Source organism: Brachyhypopomus gauderio, chromosome 3 (assembly GCF_052324685.1).
Source record: "Brachyhypopomus gauderio isolate BG-103 chromosome 3, BGAUD_0.2, whole genome shotgun sequence".
In the NCBI taxonomy this organism is placed as follows: Eukaryota; Metazoa; Chordata; class Actinopteri; order Gymnotiformes; family Hypopomidae; genus Brachyhypopomus; species Brachyhypopomus gauderio.
Genome location: NC_135213.1, coordinates 34,475,088 through 34,502,453, shown reverse-complemented (window position 1 = coordinate 34,502,453; position 27,366 = coordinate 34,475,088). Strand labels below are relative to the sequence as shown.

At 45.1% G+C, this 27,366-nt stretch overlaps 1 protein-coding gene across 9 annotated transcripts in view; it reads left to right on the top strand.

Moving 5' to 3' along the window:
• The window catches only part of fbrsl1 (fibrosin-like 1), a 145,476-nt gene extending 139,350 nt beyond the window's left edge, over positions 1–6,126 (top strand). For 7 of the 9 annotated variants that reach the window (XM_076997862.1, XM_076997860.1, XM_076997861.1 and 4 more), the window contains 4 exons: positions 784–861; positions 2,342–2,425; positions 3,130–3,403; positions 3,631–6,126. In XM_076997862.1, the coding sequence (XP_076853977.1) occupies positions 784–861; positions 2,342–2,425; positions 3,130–3,403; positions 3,631–4,948 (1,754 nt within the window). In that variant the 3' untranslated portion in view covers positions 4,949–6,126. The remainder of the gene's footprint in view (positions 1–783; positions 862–2,341; positions 2,426–3,129; positions 3,404–3,630) is intronic. The other 2 variants (XM_076997863.1, XM_076997864.1) reach the window with 2 other exon arrangements.
• Positions 6,127–27,366: the final 21,240 nt, after the last annotated feature.

The following is a 27,366-nucleotide window of genomic DNA, read 5'->3' as shown; positions in this document are numbered from 1 at the left end:
CACATACACACACACACACACACACATCACTCCCGCAAATCTTTAATTTTCTGCCAGAGCCTCTCTTACAGTGATGTCCAGGAATGCTTCATGCCCTTTGTGTGTGTGTGTGTGTGTGTGTGTGTGTGTGTGTGTGTGTGTGTGTGTGTGTGTGTGTGTGTGTGTGTGTGCTGAGTTGATATGAATGTTATCTTGATGGCAAGCATGTCTACCGTGGGCATAAACACACATTCCTAACTGACCTAACTGGCCTAACTGACTGGTGGGCATTTCTGGGTGTCGTGAGTCTAACTGCCCTTTAGGATGTAATTAACTGCAACATAAAACCACCTTGTTATTGCCTCTTCATTAATGACTCACACGAACAGTGGAAAACGAGGGCATAGATTAAACCTAAACTAAAGTCGAGCAGCTGCCTGTCATTTCTTTCAGAGAAATGAGAAAGAGAATTGGTAATGGTTTAGGTGAAGGATTAGAATTTAGTGTAGATGGAGTTCTGTGTGTAGTGTTTGTGTATTTGCAGTAGGACAATATAAAGTTAAAGCATTATTGTGATGATTGTGAAATGGTTACCAATACGTTATATTTCTCATGATAAAAAGTCAGTGGTCGCGTTTCATACCACTGCGTTCCACTGTGTATTAGAATAATAATGATCTAAATCATTACACAAAAACATTTTTTTTTGTACCTTTGACTCCACATTCCACTACATTAACGGTTTAATTTATTGCTTTGCTATTGGATAGTTTGTAATAATGCCCCTTCACTCTCCTCCAATAGGATCTGGTCATCCAGCTGCCTCACCCTATGGCCCCGCCCCTCACCACAGTGGCTTCCTGCCCCCTCCTCATTTGGCAGGTAGGTTGGGCCGAGCTGTCAGTCATGCTGTCGCCACAGTAACCGTGCTGGTGCTAGAGCAGTCCAGTGGGGAGAGATCTTCCATTAGGACTGTCACCTTCCAAGGGACGGATGGTGGGGTTTGGGGTGTAAGGGGTGGGGTTTCGGGCGGTAGGAGGTGGGGTTTGGGGTGTAAGGGGTGCGGTTTCGGGCGGTAGGAGGTGGGGTTTGGGGTGTAAGGGGTGGGGTGTCGGGGGGTAGGAGGTGGGGTTTGGGGTGTTAGGGGTGGGGTGTCGGGGGGTAGGAGGTGGGGTTTGGGGTGTAAGGGGTGGGGTTTCGGGGGGTAGGAGGTGGGGTTTGGGGTGTAAGGGGTGGGGTTTCGGGCGGTAGGAGGTGGGGTTTGGGGTGTAAGGGGTGGGGTTTCGGGGGGTAGGAGGTGGGGTTTGGGGTGTAAGGGGTGGGTTTTTGGGGGTAGGGGTTCAGGGGTGGGGCGGGATCTTTGGGGTAGGGGTGGGATTTTGGTATAAGGGGTGGGCTTTCAGTGTAAGGGTGGGGTTTAAGGGGTAAGGGGCGGGGTTTCAAGGGTAAGGGGTGGGGTTTTGGGGGGAGCCCTTCACTGTTTTCTGGGCTCTTCCTTTGTTACACGCTAGAGGCTTTGTGCAGCGGCCCAGTGAGTGGGGGTCGTCTATCTTCCCCCCCCCAGTGTCTCCAGTACTCACTCACTCACTCACTCACTCAGGGAGATGGCGAAGGGTTCTGGGCCCCGTTGTGCTGCTCTGTCAAAGGTGTTTGGGTCCAGCGCCTGGCAACGAGTTCACAGAGCAAAATTTCGTATCAATCCAATTTGAGTTTATAAACACCTGATGCTCAAGGGAAATAAAGAGGAATTGATGAAACTCTTAAAGGATTCAGTCAGAGGAGAAAAATAAAATACTCTGAGAATTCGCATTCCCTCAGGACGGCCCCAATGACCAAGGGTTGATTTTTTTTTTTGTGGTTTTTTTCTTTTTTTTTTGGTCTGCAAAGAAAGTTGTTATCTAAAAAGATTATTTTGGTGGATGAATTGAATGGTCTGATTGAATGAACTGGATCTTGTTTGTACACAGTGTTCTAACCAGTTCACCAGATCTAAAACCGTCAAAGAGGCAGGCGGAGAAAGACAAACCTATGTCTCCAGACAAATCGGAAAGCCTGTTAGCTCATTGGCTAGCTTTCACTTCATTGTGCTAATTGGTGACTAACAAAGGTTTAGCAGCCATTTGCTAGCCAACACGTTCCCGTCTGACGGTCGTCTCCTGCCTCTGCTGCATTAGCAACCGAAGCCCAAGCCATAACTCAGCCCAATAGGTCCAGTGTGCCGTTAGCCACCTAGCATGCCGCCGCTAATGCCAACGTTAAAGCTCAGAGGGGAGGAGACGGAGAGAAGCTGGGCGGGGGGATGGGGGGGGGTGGTCGGGCCTCTCCAGACCCTCGTCTCTAATCCCTGTTTGGCATTTTGCAGATGCTTTCAGTCGCTCCAGTTCCTTTGGCGGCCTCAGCAACCTCTCAGCCAGTGCCTTCGGCGGATTAGGGAACCCCGCCCTCGGTAAGCCCCGCCCCCAGCCCCCCCCGAGCTACAGCCTCGACTCTGAGCGGCTTAGCGCAAGACCACAGTGACAGCAGAGGAGGCAGGGGCGAGAGAGACAGACAGAGAAGGAGGGAAAGAGAGAGAGAGAGAGAGAGAGGGGGGGGGGGGGGGGGGGGGGGGAGGCACTTAGCTCTGCAACAAATGCCAAATAAGTGCACAGGGAGAGGGGGAGGGGGAGGCCTTACAAAGGCTTGGGTTTAATCTTACAGCAGCAACACCGCCGATCACAGCCCAGCGACAGCTCACAGCCAGACGCTTTACTGCCACTCCTGCATTAATTACGCTCCCAGTGCTGTCAGACATTTGCAGATCTTTCTCTCTTTTTCATTTCGTCTGTCTGTCTCTCTCTCTTTCTCTCTCTGTTTTCCTCTTTCTCTTGCATTGCCAAACGGGGTTTCCTCTAGTGGAATCGATTGCACTGAAACAGAAACTTTGCAGAACGGGTCCTTGTTGGAAGCTGTCAAGCGTATTTGGGGGGTGGGGGGGGGGACTGGCTCTGCTCTGAAGGGGCCCACAGAGCTGGGGAGATGTCCCTAATCCCCCTGCCGCCCACCTCACCCCAACACACACACACACACACACACACACACACACAGCTGTCAGCAACAGTCTCTGTAGACCTCCCGATGAAGATAAAGCGCCCCCCCCTCTTCTCCTTTCAGGCGCCAGCACCGTGTTTGGACCCAAAGAGGGCCCGGCGCTGCCCGGGTTCGGCAGCCCGCACCATGACACGTGGAACCGGCTGCACCGCACACCACCCTCCTTCCCCACCCCACCACAGTGGCCCAAGACCACCGAGAGCGAGAGGAGCAGCTCGGCCAACAGCCACGACCGGGACAAGCGAGACAAGGAGGACAAAGACAGAGACAGAGACAGAGACAGGTGGCTGTGTGATTCTGGACTTTTCAGCTCTTTATCTGCACCTGATGAGTTGACGTAAATATTTTGTAACTTAAAATTTTCATTTGGAAACTGTTTGTTTTTCAATGATCCATGTCAGTGTGTTTATTTGTTGTACTGTAAGAACTTTAATTTTGTTCAGTCCGAGATTGGCATGACTTTCATTCTGTTCATGTTCTTTAAAGTCTTCTGTTGGTTCTCGTTCTCTCTCTCTCTCTCTCTCTCTCTCTCTCTCTCTCTCTCTCTCTCTCTCTCTCTCTCAGAGATTCGCTGGATCGTAACCGTCACTCAAACCGCTCCTCCCCTGGCTCCGCCCCCGTCAGCTACCAGATCAGCAGCCTGATTCGCTCCAGCAGCCAGAACTCGGCCGACCTGGGCCGCTCCCATGGCGGGGGGGACCGCTCTCGCGCCGAGTCCGACAAGGACCTGCTGGAGCGTCAGCGAGAGGTGGCGCTGATGGCGGACGTGAAGGTGAAGGAGAGCCGCTCCCCGGGGAAGGAGTCCAGCGAGCGGGCCACCTCCTCCGTGGACTCCTGCAAGCCGGGCCGCCGCTCCCCCTCTCCCTACACTAAAGGCCTCCTCGCTGAGACGGGCATCAAGATGGGGGCGTTACTGCCCCTGCAGCCCGTGAAGGACGCCGAGCGGGACCGGAAGCGGGACCGGGACACCCCGTCGGGCGAGACGGTCCACAAGGTGAAAAACGACATGAAGATCAAGGAGGAACGCAAGGAGGAGCAGGAGGTGATGGTGGTGAGCTCTGAGCCCGCCCCTCACCCCCAGGTCCCGCCCCTTCCTCACCAGGCTCCGCCCACAGCACATCAGCACGTGCCTGTAACCCAGCAGCCCCCGCCCCCTTCGCCGCGGGGCAGCGAGCTGTCGACGGGGCCCCCCCTGCACGCCGTGCCCATGCCCCACTCCCTGCCCTTCCCCATGGGCGCCGTGCACCAGATGAGCGGCCTGAACATGCTGGACCGGGCCCGCATGGCGCCCTTCATGGGAGTGGGCCCGCTGGCCGCCGGCCGGGACCGCCTCCCCCACCCCGCCTTCTCCTGGGACCCCCTGCGGGAGGCGTACCGGAACCTGGACCTGCAGCGCCGGATGGACTTCCAGCTGCGCTCGGAGCAGGGACACCGCTTCCCCGGGCTGTACGACCCGGAGCGGGTGTACCGCGAGCGGGAGCCGCACGAGTACTCGCACCAGGAGCACCTGATGGAGGTGCGGAGGGAACAGGAGAGGCTACGGCAGCAGGCGGAGGAGAGGGAGCGCCTCCACCTGCGGGAGGAGCTGGACCGCGCTCGCCTCCACCAGCTCCACCAGTCCCCCATGGAGGGGCACTTACCTCACATGCCCCCCTTCATGTCCCACCTGGGCGGGATGCCGTACCCACGGCTCAGCCCGTCGGCCGGCCAGGGCGGACTCCTGAACCGGACACCCCCCACCGCCGCCCTCAGCGCCCCCCCTCCCCTGGTGCCCGCCGGCCCCCCCAGGGTGGCGTCGCCGAGACGGACTACTCCCATCACCACCCAGGACCCCCGGGAATACTCGCCCTCACGAAACCCCAAAGAGGTGGAGGCCCGGTAACACTGTGCTAGGGGAACAACTCTGCCCCGCCCCCCAAACGCCCTGCCCCGCCCCCAACCACCTGCCCCGCCCCTTCTCAGTTGGGAGACAGTCGACATGCACTTATTTACCCAGAGAATAAAGTTAACAACAAACTGAAATGTAGAATTTGTACTTTGGAAACAAGCACATGGCTACGCTTTTATTTTATACGGATGTGCAGAGTGAGGAATGGTCCCAACCTGACACACTCACTGCCCTCACAGAATTTGATATTAATATATTAATCCAGTACCTTTTGGGTTTTTTGTGTGACATGTGAGATTCTGAAATGAGTTTGTATTTTTCCTATTGCTTTTCCATGTATATGTTTAGTTTTTACGAATTTGCGTTAAGTTGCGTCGCTCACACACGTCCTATACTCATCCCAGTTCATTACTGGTCATGTTGTTCCTGCTCCCAGTCTAAACGGGTCTGGTGTTACTGGTCCTGACACTGGGTTTGCTCTCTGGTAGCTGGGCAGTGCTGACAGTGTACAATATTACATTACCGATTAAATCTGCTTCTTTTGCCTTTGAGATATGCAGACAAATATGTATTACAATATTCCCTGTTTGGTTTATGTAAGTTATTGTAAATATCTTGTTGATATTACTTGCAACAGAAATTGCATTGTAAATTTATTAGACTTTTTAAATGTTTCTAGAAAAAAAAAGTGGAATAAAATGGAACCAGTCCCACGGTTGAAAACCATGGCAACAGATCTGTCCAGTCAGAGGGCGTGTATAAAAATAAGGGGGCGAGGTCACAAGCAGATCGTCTGCCATCTATGCAAAGAGGAAATGGAAGGCTCTGATTGGACAATTACTTCAATGGAATATTGACATGTGGTCTGTGGAGGGGGAGCCTGGACGATCAGATTCTCCCGAGAGCCAGTGAAACAAACGGAACCCTTCCCGTCATGAGTGACCTGTCCCCGTCCGGCAGCCCGGCGAGCTGCTCTGGAGAGGGACGGAGGGACCTGGTGTCGAGAGACTGTCTCTGTCAACCTTGTGATGTTGTGTAGTTGTTTTTCTTAGACTCTTGTATACAAAACAAGTAGACATTTAGGCGTGAAAAAAAATTAAAATGAAAACATTCATGATTTAAAAATGTATGGAATAAAGGTTGGACCTTCAGTCTGAAGTGTCTCACGCTCACCGAGTCTTAGGTGTGTCTTGCGCTCACCGAGTCGTAGGAATGTCTCGCGCTCACCGTGTCTCGCGCTCACCGGGTCGTAGGAATCCGTTAAGGTGCAGCTCAAGGAACAAGTGTCTGGAGGAACAGTGTCTGGAGAGCGTTCCTCTGCAGAAATGGTCTGCTTCGGCATGGCTTCACATCAGACCTCCTCACGTGTGCCATGTCCGCCGAACGAGAAGACGTTCATCCTGTCACGTGTTCCCTTATTCACACACCGGCCCGCAGCTGCTGAGAACATCATTTTAAACACTCCCCTCTAAGCCCACCCCATCCCTCCTGAAGGTAAACACGGTTCAGCTGCTTCCGGACCACCAGCACCGCGGTCTACCACGCAGCGAGGCGATGAGCGGGGGGGGGTTGAGGTGAGGTCGGGAGGGGTGGGGGAGGGGCTAATAGGTCATTGATTTTGTGGGAGAGGGGCCTTTGAGTGTTTGTGTTGCAGGTAAGCGGTATTGACTGGGAGGCCAGCGCGGTATTGACCTGCGGTCTGGACTCATTACAGGGAGTGGCACTTCCAAACGCCCGTCGGCCGGCCGACCCGCAGGAGTGAAGGCGAGGAGAGATGGATGGAGGAGCCTCTTCTGCTTCTCCTCTCGTCTGTTTAGCTAACGACTCCAGAAGGTCTCGCGCAGCACGACCAGGAGTTACCCTCTCTGCTCCCATATCGACCTGCGCTCCTTCTCATGATCCTCTTTGTCACTATCTCTCTCTCTCTCTCTCTCTCTCTCTCTCTCTCTCTCTCTCTCTGTCGGCGTCTGACCCACAATTCATCCTCATAACCCTCCCTAACCAGTCCCATCTGGCCCGCTGCGCTGCGGTCATCTCTTTGCCCCTCTGTGCTCGGTAACGGTGTGGAGACAGTGTGTGGTCATTAACAAGTGTTATTGAGAATCGATACCCTTCCTCCTGCGCTTGGCGGCCTCTCTGGCTGAGGGCTGGTGTGTGTGTGTGTGTGTGTGTGTGTGTGTGTGTGTGTGTGTGTGTGTGTGTGTGTGTGTGTGTGTGTGTGTGTGGTATGGGGGAGAGCGGCTGGTTTCAGAGGTGCTGTCAGATATATTGGGAAGAGTTGAATCAGCATCAGTTTCAATTTGGCCCCACTGTAATTGAGAGGGTTATTCCAGCGAGCAGCATCTGTGTCTCCTCTTGGCTCCCTGTGTCTCCTAATCAGCAGGGTTAGTGTTATTTGGCTACCAGGGATTGGGCCTGAGAGAGATTAGGATGGTGGACCCTTTAGGGCCTGAGAGAGATGAGGATGGTGTACCCTTTAGGGCCTGAGAGAGATGAGGATGGTGGACCCTTTAGGGCCTGAGAGAGATGAGGATGGTATATCCTTTAGGGCCTGAGAGAGATGAGGATGTTGTACCCTTTTGGGCCTGAGAGAGATTAGGATGGTATATCCTTTAGGGCCTGAGAGAGATGAGGATGGTATATCCTTTAGGGCCTGAGAGAGATGAGGATGGTATATCCTTTAGGGCCTGAGAGAGATGAGGATGTTGTACCCTTTTGGGCCTGAGAGAGATGAGGATGGTATATCCTTTTGGGCCTGAGAGAGATGAGGATGGTATATCCTTTAGGGCCTGAGAGAGATGAGGATGGTATATCCTTTAGGGCCTGAGAGAGATGAGGATGTTGTACCATTTAGGGCTTGAGAGAGATGAGGATGCTGTACCCTTTAGGGCCTGAGAGAGATGAGGATGGTATATCCTTTAGGGCCTGAGAGAGATGAGGATGGTATATCCTTTAGGGCCTGAGAGAGATGAGGATGGTATAACCTTTAGGGCCTGAGAGAGATGAGGATGGTATATCCTTTAGGGCCTGAGAGAGATGAGGATGTTGTACCATTTAGGGCTTGAGAGAGATGAGGATGCTGTACCCTTTAGGGCCTGAGAGAGATGAGGATGGTATATCCTTTAGGGCCTGAGAGAGATGAGGATGGTATATCCTTTAGGGCCTGAGAGAGATGAGGATGGTATATCCTTTAGGACCTGAGAGAGATGAGGATGTTGTACCCTTTTGGGCCTGAGAGAGATGAGGATGGTATATCCTTTTGGGCCTGAGAGAGATGAGGATGTTGTACCATTTAGGGCTTGAGAGAGATGAGGATGCTGTACCCTTTAGGGCCTGAGAGAGATGAGGATGGTATATCCTTTAGGGCCTGTGAGAGATGAGGATGGTATATCCTTTTGGGCCTGAGAGAGATGAGGATGTTGTACCCTTTTGGGCCTGAGAGAGATGAGGATGGTATATCCTTTTGGGCCTGAGAGAGATGAGGATGTTGTACCATTTAGGGCTTGAGAGAGATGAGGATGCTGTACCCTTTAGGGCCTGAGAGAGATGAGGATGTTGTACCCTTTTGGGCCTGAGAGAGATGAGGATACTGTACCCTTTAGGGCCTGAGAGAGATGAGGATGGTGTATCCTTTAGGGCCTGAGAGAGAGGCAGAAGGATTTAACTCACTAGTGAAATTTAAGAGATGATGTAAGAAGATTAACAGTTCAAGGCAGTTTCAGTGGCATCAGAAGCATGATGTGCTTTACCTAGTAAGATGTCTTTTTTCTCAGAGCTTGGAATATAAAAAGAACAAGATGGCAGACTAGAGATGGAGACTGCTAGTCTGTTACTTCCCCACAGAACATAGAATGAAAATAATGTTAAGATTATCTCCCTCTGCCGCCCAGCAGAGAGACACACACCACGCCTCAATCAGCAGTGTGCTCAGGGGCTTATGATACTAGCTCTCAGGTTCCTCTGATCTGGGATCAGTTAGAAGCAGGAAGACGGGTAATGGGCCTGGGGGTTTCTCTGAGAGCGTTGGAATTGCGGTGGACGCTGCTGAGATGAGTCACCTAGAGAAGATGTTCTGTCCTGAGAGAGACGTTTCATACGCTCAGTCTTTACCACTGCATCTCCCTGTTGTATCTCCGCGGGGTTCAGCTTACTGTTCAGACTCGCTGACTGGTTTTCTTCATATACTAAAAACAACGCACTTCGTGCAACAGGACAGATAATCGATTTATCAATTTGTGCCATTATTAGTATTTTTTTTACACATACACACACACCTGTCCCTGTCTCACCCTTCCTGAGGTCATGATGTCATAACTTCCTGTGGATGTAGTCATCATCCTATGGGTGTGGTCATATCATCCCATATACAATATCTTGTTCCTCACACTTTAAGGCTTTCTACCAGAGGACCTGGAGTCCTGAGATCTGTCCTCCACCTGGGGGCTAACGGCGCTGTACCCATCACCATGGGAACAGCCTTCAACGTTTCATTTCTTTTTTTTTTTTTTTTTCCAACTTTTCATTTTCCTTCATTTGCAAAAACTTAAGATGCCACATCTGTCGCACACTGACCTGTAACAATCTATTGAGTCAGCAAGAATTCCTTTGGTGCCAACTTGGAATCCTACAAATAAAACGCTGGCTAACATATTTAAACACTTCAGGATGAGGCTGAGTGTGCATCACTTTACACGGATCCTCCACTAATCTCTTATAGACGAGACAAAAACATGAAAGACCTGCTGGTGGAGAGTGAGGTTAACAACCACCGAGATGTTAACTGGTACTGGAGCTGCAACCCATCCAGATGTGCTACATGCACAATTTATTCACCACTAAAATTACTGGCACTAATGGATCAATTGTCATCACTCATTAGTCCTCGTGCACCACAGAGCTGTCTATGGCGTTACCTGTAAGATGTGATCGGCGTTACGTTGGAGAAACCACGAGAAGACTTGCTGATACGGTTTGTTGAACGCCTTCGGACCAGCAGGATTAAGGATGCGTCGTTTGCAACGCCGAGGCATTTAAATACTAATGGGCATTGTAGTGATGGCGTATCTGTTTGCACTGCCAGTTGTTGCTATGGCAGCAGTGAAATTGGGAAATGAAAACTGATCTCCACTCTTGGGACTTTACGACCCCAAGAAATGAACGTGATGATCTAAACATCTACGTTCTCATATATATACTGGTTCTTCCTATTGCAGAAGCACTTTGCTGGCAAAGCTGATGAGGGATTTCAGTCTGAATCATCCTGTCTCTCTGGAAACCCCGTGTACTTCACTACAGTTTATATATTAATACCTCTACATATCTTACATAATCTCTTTATACTGATGTTCGTATGGCCAAACGATTCGGTGGCTGTTCTAGCAGGGAAAGAGGCCAGAATAGAGCTGAACCCACAACAGCTTGCTTGGCATTTAGTGCCACACCGTGTAGAAGGAGGAGGGAGAGTAGGGGAGAGGAAGAGGAGAAAGAGTGGGGGTGGAGTAGAGTGGAATGATGGGCGTGGCCTGCTCTCAACCCGCCCCCACTGCTGCAGAGCAGAGAAAACTAACAATAACTGAGCACAAGTCACCACATGAGGAAGAGGAAGAGGAAGAGGCAACTGACAGTGGGAGGAAACATGGGGAGCCCAAACACTAGCAGCCCAAATCAGCTTTGGAGGGAAATTTTTATTTACACTTTTTTGTTTTGTGGAAACTCTCTCTCTCTCATTGTGTACAAAAAGCCAAATGAAAGGTCTATAACATTTGTGCAGCTGGGTTCATCTGGCACTGACTGCACTGGTGGTACTGGTGTTGCTGGGAGGGGCTGAGCCCTGGACCAGAGCCCCAGAGACCCTGTGCCTTGTGCGGTAGCGGCCTGGCCGGGGAGGACGTGGCTGCAGGCTTCACTGCAGTGTTAGCAGGAAGCACCAAACAGATCGTCTACGGCGCATTCAGGGCCAGCCAGACAGAAGCAGCATTATTGCCATCTGGTGACAGGCCAGTTTGAGAGACTGAGCCAAGAGTGGATTGTGTCCCAGTGAGAGGGCCCTCTGTTCTGGGGCCCAGGAGAGCGCTGTGGGCATCCACACCACACGCTCGCCCTCGCGGGACTTTGGAAGTGGGATTTCTCTCGTCAAACAGTGACAGTATGAATTTTTTTTCTATTCAGTAATGTGTGAAATCGATAAACAGTCGTACTGTTTAACTCGCACCAACACACGACCGTCTGTTAGACTGCTTGGCTGACGACATTGTCTCCAAATTAAGGTGATAATTTTAGAAGTGGTGTTGAATTCACAGAACAGCCTTTCTGTAAGTTACTAACCCTTTGACTGTAAATTGTATATTCAGTAACTGGGTGAGAAAAATTAATTGATAAAAAAATATAAATAAATATAAATATAGAAATATTAAAAGCCAAATATAAATGATGACATCCAGGTAATAGAGACTTTTAAGGCTTCCGGTGATGGCGGGGAGCTGAGAGGCTGCGTGACACCTACCCTCCTGATTATAAATCCTTGAAAACGTATAAATTCTACTCATTATCGAAATTTTGTTCTGATTTCAACAAATTAGAGACAATGTCACAAAGGAGAAGACAGACAGTTGCTCAAAAACAGCAAAAGCAAGAAAAAGACACCGAAAGACGAGAGTTTTCTGAAGCTGAACACGAGGACATTGAAGATGGCGAAAGCGAAAGTGAAACCCATCATGACGGGGGCTCCACTAACAGCCCCAGCACTTCGGATGTCATGAATGCAATAAAACGAATGGAAAAGCGAATTACTGAAAAGATAGATGGAGTACTGGAAAAAGTAAAAGAAATAAACGAAAGAGTTGAAGAGGCAGAAGAACGCATTTCGGGTATAGAGGATGAAGTAACCCAACTTAAAACTCGTGTCAACACTTTAGAACCCCAAGTCAAGTCGTTATTAGAGAAAATGGACGAGATGGAAAATCGCAGTCGGAGAAATAATATGAGAATAGTGGGTTTGCCAGAGAACGAGGAAGGACGGGATGCGAGTAGATTCCTAGAAAATTGGATTCCCTCAATACTAGAGATGAAGGACGCCGCGCTGGCACTGGAACGCGCGCACAGAATCGGCCCGCGACACCAGGCAAAGGACGGAGCTGATGCCAATGCCCCTCCACCCCGACCGAGAACTCTCATTATAAAGTTTCTCAACTACAGACAGAAGGAAGAGGTGTTGCGGGCGGCCAGGGATAAAGGGACAGTGGAATATAAAGATCAAGAAATCCGATTCTTTCCCGATGTCACCGCTGAAACACACAGGAAGCAGAGGGCTTATGATGGAGTGAGAAAGAAGCTACGACAGAGGGGAATCGACAAGCATCGCGTCGTCTTCCCTGCACGATTGCTTCTCACATACAATGGGAAAACAGAGCTGTATAATACCCCAACCGAGGTGGAGCAATTCATGGAAGGACTGGGTAACTGAGAAAAGAGGTAGCCTTTCATTAAAACTGGTTTTTGCTAGGCTATATCCTGATTTTTGTCTGCAGATGCACAATAGGTTACTTATGTTAATCGCTTGAAATATGCTCAACTAATGCAGACGGACTCACATTTGTTGGCTGAGGATGTTATAGTTCAGTTTATTATTATTATTATTATTTCTTTGATAGGCTATTATTATTATTATTTTCATGTTGTGGTCTTCGAAAAGGGGGATAATAAGACTAAGGCCTGGTCTGATTAACAGTGTACTATTCTGAACAAAGTTTTGAGTTATTCTAAGATATAGAAAATCTAAGTTAAATGAAGTCTCAGTTATGTACATTTTACGACGGGTGTAACCTAGTTTGAGGTTGAATTTACTTTAAAAATTGAGTAGATTATTAGAAGGTAAAGGGTTGTGTCAAAGTAGGTGAGTGAAAGAGCCAAACAGTAGTTAGCTCCTCACATATGTGTGGATCTAACGTTCCCATACAGGGAGTAAACATAAAGGGGGGAGGGGGGTTAGACCAACATAAGAGGGTTTGTGTGAAGGAGGTTGCAATGTTCAGTTCTAAAGTTTTGGTATGTGTGGCACCTATTGCGCTGTTGTATGTGTTTTTCGCTTTTTGCTTTAGCTTCTCAGTGGTAAGTCTGTCTCATGATCTGAAAGGGGTACATAAGGTGATTAAGTACAGTAAAAAATGTAATGTCAGAAACTGAAAAGGTGGAATTCATAACTTGGAATTGTAGGGGAATGGGTAGTCTTAAAAAAGTGAAACAAGTAATGGACAGAATCAAATTACTTAAGGCAAAGATAATATTTTTGCAGGAAACGCACATGACAACAGGGGAAACTGTTAGAATTCAGAGGAGATGGCGGGGTCGGGTTTTCTCATGCTGCTACGCCTCAAATGCCAGAGGAGTGATGACACTCGTTCATAAATCCATTCCCTTACAAGTGGAAAACATAGTAAAAGACCCAGCTGGAAGATTTATTATAATAGAAGGGTTTTTGTTTGGAGATAAAATTAATTTAATTAATGTTTACGGCCCTAATGATGACAATCCTGCCTTTTTCAGCGATCTATTCCTTTCAATATCAGGTTTGAAAGGCCAAAATATTGTGGCAGGTGATATGAACTGCACAATGGACCCAGTAAAAGATCGCTCAACAGGCTTAGATGCTACACATGCCAAATCTAGGAAAATAATAAAACAATTCATGACAGATTTAAATATAGTAGATATATGGCGACAGCTTAACCCTAGCTCTTTGGTTTACTCATGTTATTCTGGGACTCATAAAACATACTCACGTATTGACTACTTTTTGGTATCAGCAACATTGCTTTCAAAGATAACAGATTGTACATATCACACAGTGGTAGTCTCTGACCATGCTGCGGTATCATTAACGTATACAGATAAAAGGATAGCCAGTACTCCTCCTAAATGGCGCCTGCAAGCAGGATGGTTACAAGATCCCTCATTCGTAGATTTTTTGGGCAAACAAATTGACATTTACTTTGAAATAAATACATCTGAAACATCAGCTTGTATAAGATGGGAGGCTTTTAAAGCCTACATTAGGGGTCAAATTATTGGATATTGTAGCTCTAAATCCAAACAGTCTAGAAAAGACCTAAGTCAGTTGGAGAGACAGATCTGTGAATTGGAAAGGACTATATATCAGAATAGAGTAGCAAATAAAGATGAACATGATAAATTACTTCTGTTAAGGGCACAATATAATGAAAAATCAGCAGTAAAAGCGGCAGTAAAAATAAGTAAACTAAAACAGAATTTCTACGAGCATGGAGACAAAGCTGGAAAACTACTTGCTTGGCAAATTAAAAAAAGACAAGAGGAACGGGCTATTGTTACAATAGAAGCACCATCTGGAAACATTATAGATCCAATAAAGATAAATGAAGCTTTCAGAGATTATTACAGTGATCTATATAGTCCAGAGATCTCTCCTCGTGATGAGATCCGAATACAATTTTTAGCAGATCTAGATTTGCCTCAAATCTCAGAGGAGGATCATTTGAATCTGGAGGAGGGGATAACTGTTGAAGAGATAACGTTAGCTATTGATGCAATGACACCAGGAAAAACACCAGGCCCGGATGGTCTTCCCATAGATATTTATAAGAAATATAAAGAAAAACTGATACATCCACTGTTAGACATGGCAGTAGAGGCATTTGAATCTGGTCTTCTTCCAACATCAATGAGAGAAGCATTAATCACACTACTACCAAAACCAGGAAAAAGTAATACAAAATGTGAAAACATGCGCCCAATAAGTCTTCTTAATTCAGACACTAAAATTATATGTAAACTGTTAGCACGGAGATTGGAAGCAGTACTACCTAATTTAATAGGAGAGGACCAAAATGGTTTTATACAACGCAGACAAGGATTTCATAATGTAAGAAGGCTTCTCAACATCCTTCATAGCCAGCGGAATATGCCAGACACTGCCATCTTGTCGCTGGATGCAGAGAAGGCGTTTGACCGTTTAACATGGCCCTACTTATTTGATCTTTTGACTAAATTTGGTTTTGGGGAGAATTTTTGTAAATGGGTTAAAATCCTTTGTAATGACCTAGTAGCTGAGGTGATTACGAACAACACAGTGTCAAAACCTTTCAACATAGGGCGGGGATGCCAGCAGGGGTCGCCCCTTTCCCCTCTCCTCTTTGTAATTTCTATAGAACCCTTTGCCATTGCAGTTAGAAAACACATGAACATTACTGGAGTCAATGTTGGCCAGATGGAACACAAAATTGCTTTGTTTGCTGACGACTAGAGCTGGGCGATTAATCGATATTATCTATTAATTCGAATTTACAGTTAAGGACGATGTGTTTTTAAGAAAATCGATTTTCTGAGATTTAATTTTCACCACCGACGCTGCACTGTGGGCTCCCGTAGTTCAGTGAGTTTAGCACCTCCCACCCATCCACCCTCAAAACACACACACACAAACATGACGGCGGAACTTGTGTCCAAGAAAAGAGCAACTAGCTCCGTGATCTGGAGTTGGTTCGGTTTTGCGGCGTCAGATGTAGACCAAACAAGTCCTCGCTGTAAGGTGTTTGAAACCGATAGAGGGAGAGAGCGAAGAGTGCTATTCAGTTGCGCTGTCAATAAAGTTTCCCTCCGCGGGATATTTTGGATTAAGCAGTTTCTGCCTCGGTCACCGAACCCGCTTCAATGGATTATACTTTCGCGAGTGACCGTAGCGCGCGGCTCCGGGCACCTCGCGAGTGTGTAAAATGGAGACAAATTAAGTATTATATCGCGATCCATTATTAGTGTTGACTTGTAACTCCTGCGGTAGCCCAACTCAAAAGTAGACCAAAAAACCGCACCCCGCGACCCCATAATTTTTACCCGCGGCTGGATTTTCCAAACAAGCCCAATTTGGCGTGAAAAAGCGAACCTGGCAACTATTGTAGTATAAAGTATAAACTGTGGTAGTATAAAGAAACAGTGGAAGGAACATTTACCTGACGAATTTTAATGTTACATTGTGTTTCAGGTTTGAAAAGTGCTGGAATTTAGGCTAAAGTGAGGGGAGCCCTGTTCTTAATCAGAATGTAGACAGCGTGACTGTCAGTACAACATGCAAGAATTGTTCAATTGTATTTGTTTTCCATTTTATTAAAGGGCACCAAATTATTTATATCTATTTATTTTTTGAGGGTGTGTTTTATTTATTTATTTTAAGTTTGAGGTTGCATTGTGTCAATGCTTAAAGTATGTTGGAGAAAACCTTCTAAAAGTTACTGAATGTTCTCACTTGTTTACAATTTGTTTCTGCTTGCACTTTAACCTCAAAGGGGAAATTTAAGTGAAAAATAAATTAAAACTTTTTTTTACCATTCCTTTATCATCTGTAGTTTTTTAGTAGAGGAAAATAAATCTATTAAAATCGAAAATCGGATTTAAAAAAAATTAATCGAAGATTTTTTTGGAGGGCCATATCGCCCAGCTCTACTGACGACGTTCTCCTTTTTCTTAAAAATTTAAGTCAATCTATTCCAGCTCTTTTAGAGCTTATAGGGACATTTGGGAAGATATCAGGATACAAAATAAATCACTCGAAAAGTATGTTAATGTTATTAGATGATAAAGATAAGGTACATTTCCAGAGCAACCCTACAAATTTTCACTTAACAGATAGCTTTACATATCTGGGAATACGAGTTGTACCAAAACTAGAGAACATAGTTTCTGTAAATTATGAACCATTATTTGAAAATATTTCTAATACTATTGATAGTTGGACATTATTACCCATATCCTTAATCGGTCGTGTAAATGTTCTGAAAATGAATATTTTACCCAAAATACTGTACTTATTTCAGAATATCCCTTTGTCACCTTCAAAACACCTTTTTATGAGACTTACTTCATTATTCAATAACTTTATTTGGAACAACAGACGTCCAAGGCTCCGCCTTTCACTTTTGTACTTGCCCTATGACAGAGGGGGGCTTAATTGTCCTAATGTGCAATGGTATTACTGGGCGGCTCAGCTCAGAACCATAATGTATTATTTTTCCACAGAAAGCCCCCCATCATGGGTTAATATGGAATCAGCGGAAGTCAAACAGGGTCTTACCTTAAAAAGGTATATATACTCAGCTAATCTCAAACAACACCGGAAAAACTGTTCAAACCCAATTGTTCTCAATATGATCAATGTATGGTATGTGGTGAAGAAACATTTTGGTATTCCTAATAGAATGTCTTGTTATAGCCCTATTTGGGGTAATACAGACTTCAAACCAGGCAAGTTGGATGCAGGCTTTAAAAGTTGGGCAGATAAAGGGATAAAATCTATTAAAGATTTGTATTCTTCAAACAAACTTAAGTCTTTTGAGGAATTAGTTAATACATTTAATATACCAAAAAACCATTTCTTTAAGTATTTACAAATAAGGAACTTTATTTTTGTAGCTCAGAATAATTCTTTAGACATGCCAGTACCGAATAGTTTAGAGACAGAAATGATAAAAGATTGCTACGCAAGAGGTTTAGTATCACATCTATACAGACTTATAACATCAGAATCAAAAGAATCGTCAATTAATAAATTAGAGGCCTGGAGGAAAGATTTAAAGGAAGATTTGTGTGAGAGGGAGTGGACAGAGGCATGTATGGAAGCTCAGACACAAACAATAAGTGTAGGATTGAAATTGTTACAATATAAATGGTTGATGCGGACTTATATAACTCCAGCTATTCTACACAAATATAATGAAAATATTCCTGATACCTGCACAAAGTGCAATACATTTAAAGGTGATTTTTATCATTGCATATGGGAGTGTGAACATATAAGGTCTTTTTGGAAAGGTGTTGGGGATATGATTAATAAAATGACAAGTATTAGTCTACCATTAACAGTAAAAGTATTTGTTCTGCACTTATACCCTCCTGAAATGACTTTGAGAAAAAAGGAATATGTTTTTCTTGACATGTGTTTGTTACAAGCTAAACGTTTAATAGCTTTGTTTTGGAAAAAAGTCCAAACACCTCATGTAAATGACTGGCTGAAAGAAATGGCGACTAACATGGTCATGGAGAAAATAACTTATATAGTGAAAGGTAAACGCAAAAAATTTGAGGAGATATGGTACCCATTCATATCCTTTCTGGAAGAGGGTGGAGGTAATGGGATGTCTAATGTAAGGGATACTGATACCATTTGAGAAGCATTTTATTTTTTTATTTTTATTTTTATTTTCATTTTTATTTTTATTGTTATTTACTTTTATTGTTATTTATTCTATTGATGTATTTTAATTTGGTACGTGTGTGATATGTGTTTATTTCTATATACTGTGCTATTCTGTAAGTTACATGCTTGATGAATGAATGTAAGAATGTTTGAAAAGTTAATAAAAAACATTTGGGAAAAAAAAAAAAAATAGAGACTTTTAAAGAATAATACCAAACTTTTAAACAGGATCTCTGAAAATATCCATGCTAGATGTATTTGTTCAGCTATAGTGTTCTTCTAAAGGAAGCGCTATTGTCTTCGGCGGGGTGTTAAATTCTGTTTGCCCATGTGAGTGGATGTCAGAGCCCCTCGATCAGGACGCTCTCTGAGCAAACAGGTCACACGCGTTTTGATTGGTCCACCTGCTTCCTGCTTCACTCCAATGTACGGAGACCTCTGATAACATTATCTCACTGCAAATAACGGATGCTGCTGTGTGATTGGTTTTCCAGGAAATGGGTTTCAGGTGAAGCCATCCACTCCGTTTAAAAGATCAAATGTCGATGACACTAAGCAGGCAGGAGGCAACTTGACTGAAGCTGATGGTGTTGAACAGGAGGCGATTACAGTGGTAAGGGCTGTGATGGAGGCCCTGATGGAGGCCCTGCACTCACACACGTTTCTTTTATCATTCACCATGTGGGAGTGAACTACATGCGGTCTTAGTCTGCACAGTACAGCCATGCTGGGTCTGTAATGTTCAGTGTTCATTCCAGTGCATTCACATGCCTGAACCTTAACCAAACCTGCACTTTGACTCAAGCCCTGACAAGGGCTGCGTGCAGAGATCCAACTCTTACATCACAATCCTTCTTCCTCCTCCTCCTCTTCCTCCTGCTCCTCCGGGACGTGGGAGAGCGGGTGCAGCAGTGTCAGTGTTCGGTTGAGTGATCACAGATGACTTCGTTGTGAAACTACATTTAATTAAAAACACTCCCCATTCCACTCCAGTCGTAGGGGCATTATCTGTACAACGGTCTGGCCCGCCTTACACTGTCTGGCTGCTCTGAAAGGGAAAAACCACTTATCTGCTATCAGCACAGCACGATATCAACCCCTTTATCTTATCTGTCTCTGTGCACTGGTGTCACAGTTTAAGAGCTAGGGCTATAGAGGCTAATATGACTGTGTGGAGAGTAGCTAATGTGAGACTTTCTAGGTATGGGGCAGGATGCCAACAAAAGCCCAGATATGTGACTTGGTCGGGTAAACACTGAGACCTAAACACTCTCACTGAGGCCTAAACATTCTCACTGATTTCTAAACACTCTCACTAAGGCTAAAACACTCTCACTGAGACCTAAACACTCTCACTGAGGCTAAAACACTCTCACTGAGGCTAAAACACTCTCACTGAGACCTAAACACTCTCACTGTTCTAAACACTCTCACTGTTCTAAACACTCACTGAGGCCTAAACACTCTCACTGATTTCTAAACACTCTCACTAAGGCTAAAACACTCTCACTGAGACCTAAACACTCTCACTGAGGCTAAAACACTCTCACTGAGGCCTAAACACTCTCACTGAGACCTAAACACTCTCACTGATTTCTAAACACTCTCACTGATTTCTAAACACTCTCACTGATTTCTAAACACTCTCACTGATTTCTAAACACTCTCACTGAGGCTAAAACACTCTGACTGAGACCTAAACACTCTGACTGAGACCTAAACACTCTGACTGAGACCTAAACACTCTGACTGGGACCTAAACACTCTGACTGGGACCTAAACACTCTGACTGGGACCTAAACACTCTCACTGAAGTCTAAACACTCATACTGAGGCCAAAACACTCATTGAAGTCTAAACACTCACCGAGGCCCAAACAATCTCACCCGAAACCTAAACACTCTACATACTATTCAGATTGAGGGCCATCAAACTAAGACAATCGCACACACTAATACTGAAACACTCATGGGGAGACTGAGATTCTCATGCAGAGGCCGAAACATTGGTGCTGAGGCTAGATAGCGGCTGGAACGTAGCACACCCAGGCATGGCTGGGCTCACACTTGGCCTGCAGACAAGAAGCTCTCAGCCCCCCGTGTCAGCTACACAGTGCCTCAGTCATCAGCCTACGTCTGCCGTTGACACGCAGCTATTTAACACATCAAAACAAGGGGTGCTGCTATCGCGTCCCGCCTCTCCATGGCTGGTTACCATATCACCTGAGAATGCATCTTATCTGCACTCTACTTGTTCGTTTTAGTCCTGGTGTGCTTGTGGGGATGGGGTGAGAACTGGAACCCTAAAGGTCAGATTAACATGTGCTGCTATTTTTGGACAGCTGTAGAAATCATCACAAGGAATTTGTTTTTAAAGGCCTGGTTATACACTATTAATTTAAAGCTGTTTACAAAAACATCTCGCCTTGTTAGGAATTAATATGAACAGTGCACATCAGTAGAAGTCTTTGAGTCTCAACGCAGTGTGTGTCTGGCTGTACCCACGTTTAGGTCACACCCACGATTATGTCTAGATTACATTAAAAGAGCAGGTTCTCCCTTGATCACGTTCGTGTAGTCCAGAGCTTCAGTTGGCCCGTCTGTAAACCCCCAGAATCAGCTGAAATGAGATGACAGCACTGACATATTTGACAGGGTTGCTGATTCATGCCAATAGGTTAAAATATTCAGTTTGACCTTGAAAACATTAACCTACTTGGTAGTAACTTAAATCTCTCTGTGTGTGTGTATGTGATCCCTCAATAAAAAAAAATCCTTACTGAACAAAAGGACTATACGAATAATACCCCCCCCCCACACACACACATCAATGATGTGCACATTGAACGTTTTAGTTGCTGCAGCGATCTGCGCGTCTTAGCCGGTGTAGCAGCCCACCGCCAGCATGCCCACCGCCGACAATTCTTCTTTTTCTTCATCCGTTTTCCCTCACCTGGTATTGCTTGTCTCGTTATTGTGTTTCTTTACCCTCATTATGTCCCTTCCCACTGAAACAGGCCTAATTCACGCTGTGTGCAATCATAACCTGTTCACTCCCCACCATAACGGCCTTTGTTGTCGCCAAATGGTTTTTTAATGAAAAGTTTAAGAGTGACATAATTACATATTATGGGAGGGAAATTATGAAAGCCAATATTACAACGAAAGTAATTTTATTTGCCTGTAATCTCCCGTCAGCCAGTCTAACAGGCGTGTTCAAAAGGCCAGGCAGCGTTTGAATATGGCGGCGCTGCTCGGTGAAATGGCGCTGTCGTCTCTCCTCTCCTCTCCTCTTTCTTTATGTCTATGATTTATTTTTTTGAGACTGTCAGGGCAGCACGGGGGATTTGTTAGGCTGTGATCACGGAGACTCTCTGACAAATGAGTGAATCTGGCAGAAACGTTGGAGGCAGCACTCTCGTGCACCTCGGAGGGAATGATGATGAGCCCAACCGAACTCCGTGGCGTCGGGTCCTCCCACGCGCGCACGCACGCGCACACCGCGCGCGCACCGCACTGCAGAAACAATGAGGCGTGGAAAAGACGTGGAGTTTTTCCATGGATATTATCTTTTGATATAATTTTTTTTCCTCCAAATTCAGCCGTGATGCCTTGTTCCTGCCGTTGCTGCATAAAAAGCGCTTCGAAAAAAAGGGCACTTAAAATTAATCTAAATGTTAGGTTGCTGTGGGAATAATCTTGCCTGTATCTACTGTAAATGGTGCTCGTTGTAGCTGTAATGGGCCTGCAGGGACACGCGTCTGCTTGCAGTGGAATTGCGATCGGCGCTCTATTTTCCGTATTAAAATTAGTGAAATGTGACATGCACAGCCCCTTCCTGCCTGCCCCCAAACGTTCACCATTACCGTCAAATCCCCTTCACACACACGCTCTACGTGAACCGCGCTTGGCCTCGCAGCAAAACGGGTTCGTAGACGGCGTGGATGTTTTCTGAAGACCAACAGCGACCCCTGGTGGTTATTATGGGGGTTTGCGTGTCTCACGCGTTCTTTTTCATTTTCACAGTGATAGTAATGAGCAGAGATGCTCACAAGTCATTTTTTGCAAGTCCAAGTCAAGTCTCAAGTCTTTGACCTCAAGTCCAAGTCAAGTCTCAAGTCTTTGACCTCAAGTCCAAGTCAAGTCTCAAGTCTTTGACCTCAAGTCCAAGTCAAGTCCCAAATATTTGAGTGACACTGTAGTCGCAAATCACTGTATAGTTGTAATGGTCTGTTATGACACTTCTGATGTATAATAGCTTAAACTGGTAAATAAAGAAATACAATTTTTAACAGTGCGCACGCACACACAAACGTTTTCCAGATAAATTTTGTATCCGTATTTTTCTCCAAAAAGTATTTTTCTTACAAAACATTTTTCTGGATACAATATTCTCTTCTTTCAGTAGAACATCTGCTATATTTTGTTTTAAAAGATAAAGGAGGGCTGTGAAAAAAAAAAATCACATTTTTAACTATATATATATATGAAAGGTCTGCATATAAGGAAAATAGCAACCAAATTAGTCATTATAAAATAAAAATTAAAAACAGAATTCAAATTTTACAATAATAATGATTCTGACATAAAAAGCCCTGCATTAACAACTATTTGTCTCCTAATGAACGGGATCAAACTCAATCTATTTGAATTTCAAGGTGTCTTTCAGTTTCCAATACAAGGAAAATGTTTATGCAACTAACGCATTACATTTTTAAAAGATCAGGATTGACAGGGTACTTGCACTTAGCCTGGCTTGGTGAGGGCGCATTATGAGGCCTCCATGACTGAACACCCTCTCTACTGGTGCACTGGTGGCAAGTCAATACCAATATTGCAATATTGCTAATAACCTTTCAGGCAGTGACTAACCTTTCCGGGTGGGTTTTCAGGTGGCGAATAAAATTAGATGTGGTGGAACCAGCGTCCTGTATTTTTATGCCACACACGCTGCAGTTTGCTGCTCTTCTATTCGCTACTTGTACTTGTTTTGTACCCAAAACTTATTATGAATGGTGGAACAGAAGCGAGCGTCCTCACCAGCGCCGCCATGATCGCGATGTTTTGCAGCGCGCGCAGCGCCAGGTTCGCGTGTGCGAAGTCGCGCGCAACGGTCGCTTGCGAAATACTTGACGCGTCGCGACCGGACGAGGGTCGGCGCGCCGAAAATGTTACATCAGCGGGAAGTAAAAAGCATACAGACAGGCGGAGAAAAAGTCAAATGAAACACAAAAGAACATTACAAATAAAAGATTGTTCACGAGTCTCAAATCACGAGTCCAAGTCGAGTCGCAAGTCTTTTGAATGCAAGTCTAAAGCCTGGTTTATACTCGACGCGCCGCGAGCGGCGCGAGGGTCCGCGCGGCGAAAATGACGTAATCGCTGTGGCTCCGCCCGTGCGCGAGGGCCGTGCACCTCTCGAATTTTGTAACTTCGCGCGCGCGCCGCGCTTCAGCGCGATGGACAAAGTCATGTTTGCCGGGTTCATACACCTTTACAAGGTGGAATTAAAGCACTTGTACGTCACCTTAAAGGTCCATTTCAATATTTCCCAGCATGTTAAACTTAATTAAGTTAAATATTTATACATATACTCGAAATGAATCGAAATAATTCGCTTTTTTAATCACATTAGTTTATGATTGTTTATTTTCAAAACGCCCAATCTTAACGTCTTCACGTTCTCTCATGTTTCGCCCTGGAATTACAAGAGGCTCGTATTTGTTAACGTATCGTTTCGGACAACACTGCAAAGCCATATTTACGTTTGATGCCTGTTGTGTTTAAATACGGTCTCTGGTCAGGTAAAAATGTTCTTTCCCCGGTTTTGCAAAGGTTTTTTATTCTCCACTGCCACCTATCGCCACCTATCGTTTCGGAGAACACTGCAGCGACGTTCGCGAAAGTATAAACGCCTACACCGCTCGCGCAGGGTCGCGCGAGGTGGGCGGAGCCGCGCGCTACGGTCGCTCGCGAAAGTATAAACCAGGCTTAAAGCCTAGTTTATACTCGACGCGCCGCGAGCGGCGCGAGGGTCCGCGCGGCGAAAATGACGTAATCGCGGTGGCTCCGCCCGTGCGCGAGGGCCTCGCGCCGTCGTGCACCTCTCGAATTTTGTAACTTCGCGCGCGCGCCGCGCTTCAGCGCGATGGACAAAGTCATGTTTGCCGGGTTCATACACCTAAACAAGGTGGAATTAAAGCACTTGCACGGAACTTTCAAAGTCCATTTCAATATTTTACAGCACGATAAACATAATTAAGTTAAATATTAATACATATACTCGAAATAATTCGAAATAATTCGCTTTTTATCACATTATTTAATGGTTGTTTATTTTCAAAACGCTCAATCTTAACGTCTTCACGTTCTCTCATGTTTCGTCCTGGAATTACAAAAGGCTAGTATTTGTTAACGTAATTTCAACATTTTAATGTACTTTAGCCTAAATTCCAGCACTTTTCAAACCTGAAACACAAAGCAACATCAAAATGCGTCAGGTAAATGTTCATTCCCCTTTTTTTGAGGGGTGTTTCTTTATACTACCACATATCGTTTCGGACAACATTGCAAAGCCATATTTATGTTTGATACCTAATGTATATATACGGTCTCTGGTCAGGTAAAAATGTTCTTTCACCGGTTTTGCAGAGGTTTTTTATTCTCCACTGCCACCTATCGCCACCTATCGTTTCGGAGAACACTGCAGCGACGTTCGCGAAAGTATAAACGCCTACACGCAGGGTCGCGCGAGGTGGGCGGAGTCGCGCGCTACGGTCGCTCGCGAAAGTATAAACCAGGCTTAAGTCGAGTCTGAAGTCACTGTATATGCGACTTAAGTGCGACTCGAGTCCGAGTCCCAAACTCGAGTCCCCATCTCTGGTAATGAGCACTGTTCAGCGTGGCCTAATGAAAATCCACCATGAGATTAAGATCTTGTGTAATTTTAATGTGGAGATTATTTGGTGCCGTTTATCGCGAAATGCAAAGAAGAAGGACGCGAGGCAGGCAGTAAACACCCGGTCTGAGCGGTAAACACGCGCTGCTCCCTCTACGCCTGCGCAGTGAGGCCGGTTGTACTGGCGAGGCGGCGACTGCAGTGTAGCACATACAGTGGATCCTCGGGACCGGAGACCGTATATACCGTCACTGCTCGGGACGCGATGCAGTCGAGTTCCCGATCAACTTTCCCCATAAGAAATAACTGAAAACGCATTAATCCGTTCTCAACCATTGAATTCCAACGCTAAGTCCATGAATGCCTTTTTCATACTTCTCTGATCACCTTTTCAACTCTATTGTTGTTCTTACCGTTTACCTCTTCTGCTTTCCCCCCATGTTTTAGTCTAAAAACAGTACAAAACACAAAAAACAACAAAAATACAGTAAAAGCATGGAGCACGGCCTCAAAATGGTTTAAACAACATTACTGTATGTCATGAATTATATCATGGGTTGTGTTATGGATTATATTGTAGATTATATCATGGGTTGTGTTATGGCTTATATTGTAGATTATATCATGGGTTGTGTTATGGCTTGTGTTATCTATTGTGAATTATGTTATGGATTATATTATGGTTATGTTATGGATTATGTTATGATTATGTTGTGATTATGTTATGGATTGTGTTATGGAATATGTTATGAATTATGTTATGGATTATATTATGGTTATGTTATGGATTATGTTATAATAATAATAATACATTTTATTTATAGGCGCCTTTCACGACTCTCAAGGTCACCGTACATAAAATAATAAAATCAAAGCAAAGAACATAAACAACAATAAACAAACTACAAAAAGCAGGGAGCAGATTAGAGACTATATCCAGTCCTAAACAGGTGTGTTTTGAGGCATGATTTAAAAACGTCCAATAAATCAATATTTCGGATGTCCGGTGGAAGAGAGTTCCAGTTATGGATAATCTTTCAGCAGTTCATCAGCAGCTAAACACGGTGCTGCACAACCTCCTTCCTGCAGTTAGAGCATTGGTCGTGGCTGGGTCTTTCAACATGACAATGACCCAAAGCACACAGCCAGGTTAACCAAGGAGTGACTCTGTAAGAACCATACAGGTTCTGGAGTGGCCAGCCAGTCTCCAGACCTAAACCCTATAGAAAATCTTTGGAGGGAGCTCAATCTCTATATTTCTCAGTGACAGCCCAGAAACCTGGCTGATCTGGAGAAGATCTGTGTGGAGGAATGGGCCAAAATCCCTGGTGCAGTGTGTGCAAACCTGGTGAAAAACACAGGAAACTTTTGACCTCTGTAATTGCAAACAAAGGCCACTGTATCAAATATTAACATTGATTTTCACAGGTGTCCAAATACTTATTTGCAGCAGTAACACACAAGTAAATTATTTAAAAAATCATACATTGTAATTTTCCAGATTTTTTTTCAGATTATGCCTCTCAAAGTGGACATGGGATGAAAATTTCAGACCCCTCCATGATTTCTAAGTGGGAGAACTTGTAAAGTTGCATTTTGTTCAAATACTTATTTTATATATATTTATATATACTGCTCAAAAAAATAAAGGGAACATTAAAATAACACATCTTAGATCTCAATTAATAAAGTATTCCAGTTGAAAATCTTTATTTATTACATAGTGGAATGCATTGAGAACAAAATAACATAAAATGATCATTGTAAATCAATAGTATTATCCCATGGAGGTCTGGATTTGGAATCATACTCAAAATCAAATAACATGCTGATTCATCTTCAGTGGAAATTCCTCAAGTCAAAATGAGGCTCATTAATGTGTGTGGCCTTCACGTGCCTGTATGTCCTCACCAGGGGTGGAAAGTAACGAATTACATTTACTCACATTACTGTAATTGAGTACTTTGTATGAGTAATTTGTAATTTTCGAAATATGTAATTTTTACTTTTACTCGAGTAAATTTTGACCCAAGTAGTTTTACATTTGAACCCCCTCATGTTACTGAGTAAAAAAATATTGATGGTGAAAAATTAAATGTGGGCAGAAATTTAAACTTCTGTGTCCCGGAACTGAAAATCAACTGCGTTGTCAGGGTTGGCTCGGCTGCCGCTCCTCCTAACAACACTAGAGGCACCCGAGTCAGTCCTAGACTCTCCAGGCGCAATCAGCAGTGATCCGTTTTAGCTGTCTCTATGGCTTCTTAAGGAAGCTTAGTGAAATGGATCGTTTTGGCTC